This window comes from Saccostrea cucullata, unplaced genomic scaffold (genome assembly GCF_032062105.1).
Source record: "Saccostrea cucullata isolate Sc308-1 unplaced genomic scaffold, CSIRO_AGI_Scuc_v1 ctg16161, whole genome shotgun sequence".
NCBI classification, from domain to species: Eukaryota; Metazoa; Mollusca; class Bivalvia; order Ostreida; family Ostreidae; genus Saccostrea; species Saccostrea cuccullata.
Window position 1 is genome coordinate 1 of NW_026941012.1, and position 12,473 is coordinate 12,473.

General features: G+C 33.7%; 1 protein-coding gene across 1 annotated transcript; it reads right to left on the reverse strand.

Moving 5' to 3' along the window:
* Positions 1-4,448: 4,448 nt before the first annotated feature.
* On the reverse strand, positions 4,449-11,876 carry LOC134256928 (multiple epidermal growth factor-like domains protein 10). Its single transcript, XM_062739600.1, has 4 exons — positions 11,636-11,876; positions 11,199-11,322; positions 10,351-10,496; positions 4,449-4,717 (listed from the first exon to the last, which is right to left on the reverse strand). The coding sequence occupies exons 1-4, from the start codon at positions 11,868-11,870 to the stop codon at positions 4,476-4,478; spliced, it is 747 nt and encodes a 248-aa protein (XP_062595584.1). The 5' UTR covers positions 11,871-11,876; the 3' UTR covers positions 4,449-4,475.
* Positions 11,877-12,473: the final 597 nt, after the last annotated feature.

Consider the following 12,473-nt stretch of genomic DNA (forward strand, 5'->3'; position numbering starts at 1 on the left):
TTTGCCAAAATTCAACAAATTATCACTGACAATGTTTGATTGACTTTAAGACATATAGGAAGATTGATATGCATCATTTTGGAGGTAGCTTACACTGTTTTAAAAAAACATCTTTCAGTAAATAAAATCGAAGTACTCAATGGTCACCCTTGTTTTGAAAATGAGTGAAAACGACAACGTGAAAAAAAAACAACTAAATAATTATTCTAAAACATCAAAAAGTGTAGTTTTTAACGTTTGTCTCACTTTAAAGAGATAAAGAATCTTGAATCCATCGCTTTAAACCCTCAAAAGAAATTTACAATAAGATGCACTTGACAAAAACAGCCAAGGTCTGAGAAGAGCAAAGAATTGAAAAATCTTAAAAAGAGATTTATGTGCTATTTTCTTAGATATGTTTTTGTTCTAATTCTTTTTCGGGGATGCAGTTCAATTTCTGAAGAAGTCCAGAAAGTATCGAAAGGTTTATGAGCGGATTTAACCAGAATTAGGAATCCATAACATTAAATTTCTTCATGACAGCATCCAAACCCAAACGCCATGAAGAGTATAGAAATTGTCGGGATAAAAAAATAGTTCATGTTTTGTCACACTAACAGAATTTGCCAGAATTTTCACTTTTCAGAAAGAAGAAACAAGTCCAGGAAATCATAGGATCTGTCATATTTCAGTACGCAAAGGGCCATACTCAAAAATGTGTTCTAAAAATCAATCAGAAATTTAACAAGAGGCCCAAGGGCCTTGCATCGCTCTTCTGATAACTTGTACATTTGAAGCCTCTAACCCTAAGTATCATAAGACCCAGGTTGCATAAACAGACAAGGTTTGATGATTTTTAGCCAATTAGGACTGAAAATATTTCAATAAAGCTATAAAAAAAACATATTTAGGTCACACTGACCTACTTTAAGATTGAAGTTTTCTGAGGACTCAAGATGCATTAATAGACAAAGATTGAAGATTCTAAGCCAGTACGTATTGAAGATATTTAAAAGTAGGTCAACGTGACCTTATTTAAAAGTAGGTCAACGTGACCAAGTTTTTTGTCTACATTCTCCGAAAACCCAAGACGCTTCAACTGACAAAGTTTATTGATTCTAAGCCAATAAGTATACAAAATACTTAGATATAGTCATAAAATGTCACAGGTAGATCACTGTGACCTAAATTTTAGTAGACGATCTTCAAAAACCAATGATACATCAACTGACAAAGTTTGATGATTCTTAGCCAATAAGTACAAGATATATATATTTAAACGTAGGTCATCATGACCTACTTTTTGGTCGACATTTTCCGAAAACCAAAGATACCTCAACTGACAAAGTTTAACAATTATAGGTCAATAAGTACTCGAGAAACAAAAATATAGCCATAAAATATCAAAAGTAGGTCAAGGTGATGAAATTTTTGGATTGTGTTCCTCGAAATCCCAATATGCATCAATTGACAAGATTTGATGATTCTAAGCCAATAAGTACCTGAAAATAATTAAGCATAGCCATAAAATGTCAAAAGTAGGTCATCCTGACCTACATTTTGGTCGACGATTTTCGAAAACCCAAGATACATTAACTGACAAAGTTTGACGATTCTACGCCAATAAGTACCCAAGATATTCAAAAGTAGGTCACCGTGACCTACTTTTTGGTCGACATTCTCCGAAAACCCAAGATGCACCAACTGAAAAAGTTTGATGATTCTAAACCAATAAGTACCGGAGATACTTAAATAAAGCCATAAAATGTCAAAATAGGTCACCGTGATCTTCTTTTTAGACATCATTTTCTGCAAACCCAAGATGCATCAACTGAAAAAATTTGACGATTATAAGCCAATAAATACAGGAGATACTTAAATAAAGCCATTAAATGTCAAAAGTAGGTCACAGTGACCTTCTTTTTAGTCGACATTCTCCGAAAACCCAAGATGCATCAACTCACAAAGTTTGACGATTCTAAGCCAATAAATACCTAAGATACTTAAATATAGCCATAAAATGTCAAAATTAGGTCATCATGACCTACATTTTCGTCGACATTTTACAAAGTCCCAAGATGCATCTACTGACAAAGTTTGATGATCGTAGGTCTGTAGGTAATTAAAATATGCCTTTTAAACAATTTGAAAACAAATACCTGCAAAATTCAATAAGTAGGTCACAGTGACCTACTTCTTTATAAATATGTTTAAAGGTCTCAAGATGCATCAACTTACAAGATTTGATGATTCTTAACCTCTCAGTGTCTGAAATAATCATATAATAAGGGGTTAGATATTTTAGAAAGGATTAGTCATAAAATTCAAAAAGTAAGTCACGGTGACCTCCTTTTAGGTTGACGTTGTTCAAGAACTCAAGACGCATCAAATGACAAAGTTTGATGATCATAGGCCTTAAAGTGTCCAAAATATGCCTTCAAATCAATTTGAAAACAAATACCGTGACCTACTTTGAGCTTACATGATGTAAAGTCCTAAGATGCATCAACTTACAAGATTCATGATCCTACTCCTTATGGTTAGCAAAATATAAACGTTTTTATTAAGTTTAAATTTAGGTAAACTATGAAGTGACCTTGAGACCACGCCCTTAGCCCCAGGGTAATTCCCCATGCAAATGTTAATCTTTGATATATCCTGATCCTTGTATGTAAGTTTGGTGAAAATCCGCCTGATGGTTATGGAGAAGAAGATTTTTTAGCAACCAGTGCTTTTGGTTTTGTTTTCCTGATTATCTTCCCTTGTTTAAGGGTACCAACCCTTATTTTTGTATAAATGGAAGCCCTTGGGCCAGGGATACCCTGTGACAAATTTGACACTGATTGGCCAAGGGGTTCGTGAATTATGGCCTATATTATAAAAAGTTAATGCACACCGCACAAATGGCCATAGCATTAGTTCTTTGACCCTTTGGCTCAGAAGAGCTAATAAAAATGTTACGGACCTATATTTTAATTAAAGGGTATTACTTAAGTGAAATCATTCAGATTAAATCATTGAAAAACGGGGGGGGGGGAGTGTTGTTTCTTTCCGATCACCGAGAACATTATTTACTGAACAGCCCTCGTAAATCACTGCAAGAAAGTGATAGGTACGTTCTTTTTCATATCAACTGTATTCTAGAATTCAATATCAATTTTAGGAGGGGAAAAAATACAAGCACCTGTAGCAAACGCTTCATGGCCTTTTCAATCACCAGAATATCAAAATTCAATTCAACTAGTTCTAGTCGTCAGCTGTGTGATAAAACCTTTCAAATTTCATCAGAATTTTAATGAAAATCAATAAAAAATATATAATAAAAATAATTTTAAAATATTTGTTTCAGTTAAAATCAATTTTGAATATGAAATTTTGTAATACTTTAATCAATTTTCATTTATTCAGAAATTGATGTTTTTTGAAAATATAATTTCTATCATCAAATAAAGTGAAAAATTTATTCTAGTATTTTTACATTTCCATCTATTTGTCTTTAACATCCCTGACAAATTAGAATTGTGTTCAGTTTCTCATGAACTACCACGAATGAACATGAATATCTCCATTGTTACGTCATAATACTGCATTTGACATCAATACTTTAGTGCAAACAGTTTTGCTTTAAAAATTACAGTTGAATGGCGTTATTTGTAGTAACTCATCAAGAAATAATGTAAATACATGTATAAGAAATGAATTTAATTTTTGAAGATTCATGAGGTACCGGAACTACAACGCTTCACGCCAGCATATTATCATGAAAGGAATAAGCGCTTCATGAAATATTAAATGAATACAACAAAGTTATTCTTTAAGCACCACGTATCAGGAACAAACTACTTGTTGAAAAATAAAGCAATAACATAGCAATTTTTTTTAATTTCCTAGCTATTTTTGTGTGGAAAATAATATAATTTACCGGGTACTTGTAAAAAAAATTGACCATGTTGGAAGATAGCTGCATAATATTTTCTGGGTAGCTATCATTTAAAAATATCAGACGACTATATATCATATATATGGAACAGAAAAAAATGAAAGATTAACACATACTATTTTCAAAATTCAGTTCATAAGTTTTATGGTCGATACAATGACCATGTCAGCAAATGCAATTTATCATTGACTCTAATGCTGACTGATGTTTTTCATACTAATTGTTAGTCCATTATTTATACACAGAATTGACGACGGATTTTTCCGTTATTTCCCGATCATGACAAGGAACACTCGGCAGGTGTGACCGGTCGGCAGGGGATGCTCACTCCTCCCTGGTACCTGATCCCACCTCTGATGTTTTGTAGGTCCGTGTTTGCTCTGCTCCTGTTTTGTATTGTTTTATGGACTTTTGATATTTAGTACTTTTCGTTATTTCCGTATGTTTCATGACATTCATTCGTCAAAATGTTTTAAAGATGGGCACGAAGTTTAATATACGTGACTTGTAATGTGTTGACTTTAATTACTTTACTTTTCAATCTCCACATATAAATCTAATTACCTGAACAAGACGCTGACTGATTAAAGGATCCTTCTTTGCAGATACATCTGTCAAGTTTACATTTAGAGGACGATCCCGAGCAAGGAGCTGTAGACACATGACAACTACAGTCCTCCCCTTTAAAACCGTCACGACAAGAACAGGTTCCGTTTCTGAAATCACATCCTGTACTCGTGTCCCTGTCACAATCACATGTCTCGGAACAATCTGATGAAAATCTCCATTCTGGGCATTCTGAAATTAAACATGATAAATATGGTGAACTGTTGTTAGGGATTTACATGTATCAAATATTCATCACCAATTCACTCTTTAAAACAAGATGTGATTGTGAAACACTATGCACCCTACGGCAACAAAGTCCATAAAAAGCTATTTTTAGCAGATAGGTCACAGTCAAGGTCACACGGTCATTGGCTTTGGTGTCACTTAAAATAACCTGATTTGTGGAGTATGCGTACCGAATATGAAGTCTCTATCTCTTATGGTTCAAATATTATGGCGAAGGTGCAAAAAAGCTATTTTTAGTACATAGGTCACAGTAAAGGTTACAAGGTCAATTACCTTGACGTTATTTGATAAGTTAGTTAATTAGTGGCGTATGCATACTAAATATTACATCTTTATCTTTCATAGTTAAAAAGTTATGGCAAAGGTTAAAGTTTGCAGAAAAATCTATTTTTAGCATATAGGTCACAGTCAAGGTCACAAGACCATTGACCTTGGTGTCATTTGAAAGAGCATAATTAGTGGAGTAAGCATGCTAAATATAAGGTCTCTATCTCTCTTAGATCAAGGTTATGGAGAAGGTTAAAGTTTGCAGACAAACAGACAGACAGATAGACAGGCAGGACAAAAACAATATACGCCCCGGATCTTTTGATCCGGGCACACAACAAGAGGCCTATCCCACTGATCATAATTTAGACAATTTGAAATCTACACTATCACAGGAAGCTTCCACATAAGTTTCAATTTTTCTGGTCCAGTGGTTCTTAAGAAGAAGATTCTCAAAGATTTTTCCTATATATTTCTATGTAAAAATTTGATTCACCATTGTGGCCCCGCCCTACCCCCAGGGGTCATGATTTGAACAATTTAGAATCTACACTTCCCAAGAATGCTTTCACAAAAGCTACAGCTTTTCTGGCCCACTGGTTCTTGAAAAGAAGATTTTTAAAGATTTTTTCGTTATATTTCTATGTAAAACTTTGATTCCCCATTGTGCCCCGCCCTACCCCGAGGGGTCACGATTTGAACAATTTAGAATCTACACTATCCCAGGATGCTATCACATAAGTTTCAGCTTTTCTGGCCCAGTGGTTCTTAAGAAGATTTTTCCTATATATTTCTATGTAACACTTTGATTTCCCATTGTGGCCCCGCCCTACCCCCGGAGATCATGATTTGAACAATTTAGAATCTACTCTACCCCAAGATGCTTCCACATACGTTTCACTTTTTCTGGCCCAGTGGTTCTTGAGAAGAAGATTTTTAAAGATTTCTCCTATATATTTCTATGTAAAACTTTGATTCCCCATTGTGGCCCCGCCCTACCCCCGGGGGTCATGATTTGAACAATTCAGAATCTACACTACCGCAGGATTCTTCCACATACGTTCCAGCTTTTCTGGCCCAGCGGTTCTTCTTCAGAAGATTTTTAATGACCCCACCCTATTATTAACTTTTCTTGATTATCTCCCCTTGTGAGGAACCTTGGCCCTTTATTTTAACAATTTAAATTTCCCTTCACCCAAGGATGCTTTGTACCTCGTTTGGTTAAAATTGGCCCAGTGGTTCTTGAGAAGAAGTCGAAAATGTGAAAAGTTTACAGACGGACAGACAGAGAGACGGGCGGCCGACGGAAAAAATCTGATCAGAAAAGCTCACTTGGGCCTTCGGCTCAGGTGAGCTAATAAAAATCTTAAATTTAATGAAAAGAAAACACGTCTTGCGTTGTGCAAGTACAAGTACATTTATGTCCTATAAAAAAAGAAGTTGTATTTAAAAGCACAAGACTAATTACTTTATATCTAACGACGGCATCAAAGTTTGAGAGAACATCCATTTCACAAAGAACTATATGCGGCATAATGCATACCTTTGCCCCTACAAAACCCAAATTTGAAAAATTCTTGAAATGTGCTTAATTTTATAAATTGTGAGAGAAATATAATTTAACAGATCACTTTATAGTTTCAAAGTAGTTTATTCACAATTTTTGTTTTTATGACGTCACAAACTAGTTGATTTTATATAATTTTTTAGAAAGAATACAAAATGGACAAAATTTCAACAACTTTAGCTTTAAAATTTATAGAGCGCAAGTTTGCTCAGGAAAAATATTTACATATTTCATTGATATTATCATTCTACACATAATATCAAAATATTGAGCCTGATCAGATCTGCGCTCGGTGACTTTTACTCAAAATATCGACGTAAAATATACATTTTTCTGTATAAATCATGGAAATTTTAAATTTACGTCATTTTTGTGACGTCATTTCAAACATATGACGTCACTGCTAATGAAAATATTCAGTGTTTTGAAGTCAGCATATATTCCCCAGTTTAAGAACCTACTTAAATATATCTCCGTCAAAGTTTGATTTTGGAGGGCAAATATTGGTTATTACCGAATAAAGTTCTTTAAGAAAACAATGACACATTTTGAACTTCTTAACATCTTTAAGCTAATTTCATTTTTAGAATAATAACTCTTCTGAAATTTTCGACAAAAATACAATATAAGGCTTCTTTTGTGCAAAACTTACAAGGTTAAAGCATATATGTATATTTTCTGTGGCTCATTTACAATAAAAGGACGATGACTCGATACAAGAAACATCTTTCCATAAGTAATATGAAAAGAATTACCCACACATTGTTACCCATATAATTTGAAAAATGACTCATCAGATCCATGGAGAGAAATATGAAATTATTAGGTTTTGATTTAAAAAAAAACACTATTGTTAACAGGGAAATTTTCGCACTCGTTTCATCTTCGCCCCTTTCACTCTACTCTCAATAAAATGTGCGAATTTAAAACAAAGTAAATTCAAAGAAAACAGTATAATTTCTAAAAGTAAAACCACGAATGGGCGAATTTAAAATGGGGCAAAATTGTCTGAAATATAGTACATGTTTGTAATACATGTATGATAAGCATTTTTGTTAAATTCTTGATACCAGTATATAACTAAATATATTGTGATAAGAAAATGGAAAATGGAACACACATCGCAAATTTTCATACTAATTATATTTCACGAGAAGATCTCTTCGATACAAAAATTATGAAAATGAAAAAAAAAATGAACAAATGTGTCGGAATGAGGAAAATTAATCCTTGAGTTCTATATAATAAAATACTATAAACACATCTTCGGGCAGGAAATATATATTAATATTAAGAAAATTTCCTATTCTACCTGATTTGCAGGAAAACAATATTCTCTTTTCAACAAGATGCCCATGGGCCACATCGCTCACTTGAGCACTGTGGCTAATGGAGGGGAATGTGCTTTGAACAAACTTGAATACTTGAATCTACGCTAACAAAGATGCCTGCATATTTCTTTACTAAATATGGCTTTTTTTCTTTTTACCCTTGAAGTCTGCCCCCATCCCTACCCCACCCGACCGTGACGATTGGATCAAAAATAATCTTCACTACCTGAGCATGCTTCATTGTAAATAGGAATAATCAGGGCTTTTGCTGTTCTTGAGAAGAAGATTTTTAAATATTTTTCCTATATATTACTATGTAAAACTTTGATCGTCCCTTGTGGCCCCAACCTATCCCCGGGGGTCATGATTTGAACAAACTTGAATCTACACTACCTGAGGATGCTTTCATATAAAAATGACCAACCATGGCTTTGCTGTTCTTGAGAAGAAGATTATTAAATATTTTTCCTACATATTTCTATGTAAAACTTTGATCGTCCATTGTGGCCCCAACCTATCCCCGGGGGTCATGATTTGAACAAACTTGAATCTACACTACATGAGGATGCTTTCATATAGATTTGACCAATCATGGCTGTGCTGTTCTTGAGAAGAAGATTTTTAAATATATGTCCTATATATTTCTATGTAACACTTTGATCGTCCCTTGTGGCCCCAACCTATCCCCGGGGGTCATGATTTGGACAAACTTGAATCTACACTACCTGAGGATGCTTTCATATAAATTTGAAATATGGCTTTGCTATTCTTAAGATTAAAATTTTTAAGGAATTTTCCTATATATTTTTATGTAAAACTTTGATCGTCCCTTGTGGCCCCGCCCCACCCCGGGGGTCATGATTTGAACAAACTTTAATCTACACTACCTGAGGATGATTCACCATAAGTTTCATCTTTCCAGCCACAGTGGTTCTTGAGTACGCAGCACTGTTAAGGCCTACTATGAGAAATCAACGGAAAATGTACGTGCAAAAAGGAGGATTTTTTTAAAACTGAATTTATTTTCATTAAGCTGATTTATTATCGAAGAACTGAAAGACTTATGGAAATAGCATAGTATAACCCACTCTGCACTGCATAAAGTTTGGTCCCGTCGATGGACAATCACGTGATAAATGCATAGTATGTGTACTGAATGTAGGTCATTAACAAATTTCAATATCGCAAGGGCATACTCTTGTTGAAATTAAAAATCCAAGCTATTAATTGTTTCTGCAGACTTTGTAGTTTCTGAAAAGTGCTGCTGCTTTGAATAGAATTCTGTTTTAATAGTTAAATTTTCAGGTAAATAAGCCAATGTCGAAATTTGTTTGACTTTTACCAAATATTTTGTGTACTTTTAAAATCACGCCCTCGATTTAAAGAAAGCAGCAGCACTTTTCAAGTTAAGAAAAATATCCTATATCTATATTCAAAAAATGGTTAAGATCTATTTAGTGTATGCCCTTGCGAAAGTGCGATTTTATGAGGCATCTCGATGTGTAATATACGTAACCTGTTCATAAAAACACGACATAATTAATAAGATACATTATCTAGATAGTTAATGAATAATCGCACTAAACAAAGGATATACATTGGTATTAATCGGCTATTTAAAACCTGTAAATAACATTCCGTTTACTAATAAAACGCATTTTTCATTGTTAAAAAATCCCTCAATCTGCCTCTCACAGTACATGAAATACGTCATTTTTACAAAAATGACGTCATGCTTACAAGTTCATCGCGATGAGTGCTTTGTTTAAAACCAGCTATATGGGATTTAAATAGCAAGTTTTTTTTTATGCATTGATAAGTTTTATTGTTTTTTATTATGCTAATACAGTTAACAGTTGCAAATTATTTCATTTTCATGTATTATGAGAAATACATAAAAGTCATATTTTTGTGTGACGTCACAGTAAACTTTTTACGTATAAATTAGGCTCCGCCCCCTTTTTCAAGCCTTAACAATGCTGCGTAGAAGATATTTTAAACATGCCATCAAATTTTAACTAATTCCCAATTATCTCCCCTTAAATTTGAGCATGGCCCTTCATTTGAATTCAAATGTGAATCTCCTTCACCCAAGGATGCTTTGTGGCAAGTTTGGTTGAAATTGGCCCAGGGGTTCTGGAGAAGAAGTCGAAAATGTGAAAAGTTTACAGACAGACGGACAGACAGACAGACAGACAGACAGACGGATGACGCACAAAATATAATTGGAAAGCTTACTTGAGCTTTCAGCTCAGGTGAGCTAATAAAGGTCTTTCTTCAAAGAGGAAATAAAAAATTATCACAGACACTTATGAAGCTTAAAACTGTAAAAGTCTATCTAAATGATACAAGATCATTGCTGAGCAAAAAAAAAACTTCGAAATGCATCGGACATAAAATCGGAGACTTACCGCCACAGTGGACGACTGGAGAGTAGGAGCAAGAGGAACCCGTTCTAGAAGGACATTCCGACAGCATGTTCTCTGTTCCTCTACAACTGACCGACGTCCTGGTATAGTCATATCTCCTGAACTTTGAAGTTGAATATACAACTTCCCTGAAAGAATAGCATTTTCCATTAAATGATAAGATGTGTTCACTATATACTAGATCTTTGGCAACTAAAATAGTTGCTTAGGATAATCACTAACACCCTTCTTGTTTTATTTACTTTAAGGTGTATAGAACTGTAATAATTTGTCAACATTTTTGACCCTCTAGTCAATAAATACCAATATATAACATTGTAGTTCTGCATAATGCCAGGTGACTGGCAATCGTATCTAATCAAATACACGTACATGCATGAAACATTCATTTTATTATAATCATTATTCTGATAATTATAAAGTGATAAAGGCTGAATTAATAACGAGATTAACGCAACAGCCTTATTAATCAAACAATAAACCTGTAAGTCAAGATTTCTCATATGCGAAAGCAAATAACTATCTTGACAAGCAGTGGTTACCCCAACATCCTCACTGTTGACAATTCAGGCCTATATTCAATAGAGCGAGCGCTCGCAAACATTTCTATTGAAGGTATTATAAGGACGCTCGCGATCGTTCTGTTCAACAGGCCTCAGGTCAGTTTCACTTCCATTCAAGTGAAACTGCCGGTACAGCGCATTTACACATTTATGGTGATGATATAGTCTTGACTTGTGTATTTACAAGTGCTTTGTCCTTCTTTTATAATTGTATGTAAAAAGTAAATAAATGTAAAACAGGGATCTTGAAATGCCCGCGATACGTACGTGCTAAGGTTAAGATGGCGACAGATAACTAAAGCGTTAGACTTCAGGTTGCTAGTACAGATACCAGACCATCCATCACCTTTGAAGACTTGCACAAATTTTTCCTGACTTAGGCGCACATTGTCTGTAACAAAAAATAAATAAAATTTACATTTTACATGCACTTTAATTTTAGAAACATTAAGCAAAGAATGAAAATTTTAAAGATTATTACCCACAGTTTTGTTATTTTTCATAACCCATAATGAATTTAATTGTAAATATGTAATAAAATACTAATGACAAAAATATGAGCATGAAAATTAGAAGTTAAATTAACAATATTGGATAAAATGTTTCCAAACTTAATATCAAGATTATATCCGTAGATTGCAATACCTTTAAAGAACATATCTGAAGACATATTTCTTATGCAAGAAGAATAACATTTAATTTACCTGTGCAATTGTGCTCCGATTGCGTAAAACCTCTTTTGCAAATGCATGATACTTCATGCGAGTCCTCATAGCAATCAGAAACGTTTAAGTTGCAGGTATGAAGACCAACTTGGCAATTGCAGGAGAACCCGGTATACCCTGGCTTACATATACATTCTCCAGTCTCCAAATCGCAGGCTTCGGTATTATAGCTGTTACACGGACAGTCTTCTTCACAATTGTCACCGTACTTCATGTGAGGGCATTCTAAAAACATTTACTTTCTTGAACAATTAAAAATTGGATAAGAACAGATAATAAAAAAAATGATCTTGAAAACTTCTCATTTTTCTTAGAAAGCGCATATTATGAAATTGTATTCAATTACAAAAGAATTTAAAAAACATTAATAAATCATTTTTGAAATATGTTTGAATGGTATGCCTTGGGTTACTTTTAGTTCCATCAATGGCCATTGTTTTCATTAAAACAACTTCTGATTTCAATATGTCATAAAAATATTTTCAGTTAAGGTAGGATTCTTCTCATACAAAACTGTATTTCTTGTACTTAAAAATTCATGAAATTTTCACAGAACAAAGAAGACAATATTACTAACTGATGATATTAGTTAGATTAGTTTTGGCCGTTTTATATTAGAGTCAAGGTCAGGTCAAGGTCATAACCTTTTCCCTTGTCATTAAGAATAAAAAATAACAGCATCCAATCATGATAGAGGGTCTTCTATTTAAATGTTTTTCTTTTTGCAAAGAAAGATATTACCATATAGGGTCTATAAGATGATATTACCAAACTGACACAAATAGTTTAACAAAAAAGGATTTTGGCTAATCCGATT

Excerpts from the sequence above, each read along its gene's own strand:
- LOC134256928 (XM_062739600.1), bottom strand. The coding sequence starts at position 11,870 with ATGAAGTACGGTGACAATTGTGAAGAAGACTGTCCGTGTAACAGCTAT. Across the intron at positions 11,323-11,635 it reads ATCGGAGCACAATTGCACAG|ACAATGTGCGCCTAAGTCAG; the intron begins GTAAATTAAATG and ends TTTTTGTTACAG. Across the intron at positions 10,497-11,198 it reads CGCCATCTTAACCTTAGCAC|GGAAGTTGTATATTCAACTT; the intron begins GTACGTATCGCG and ends CTATTCTTTCAG.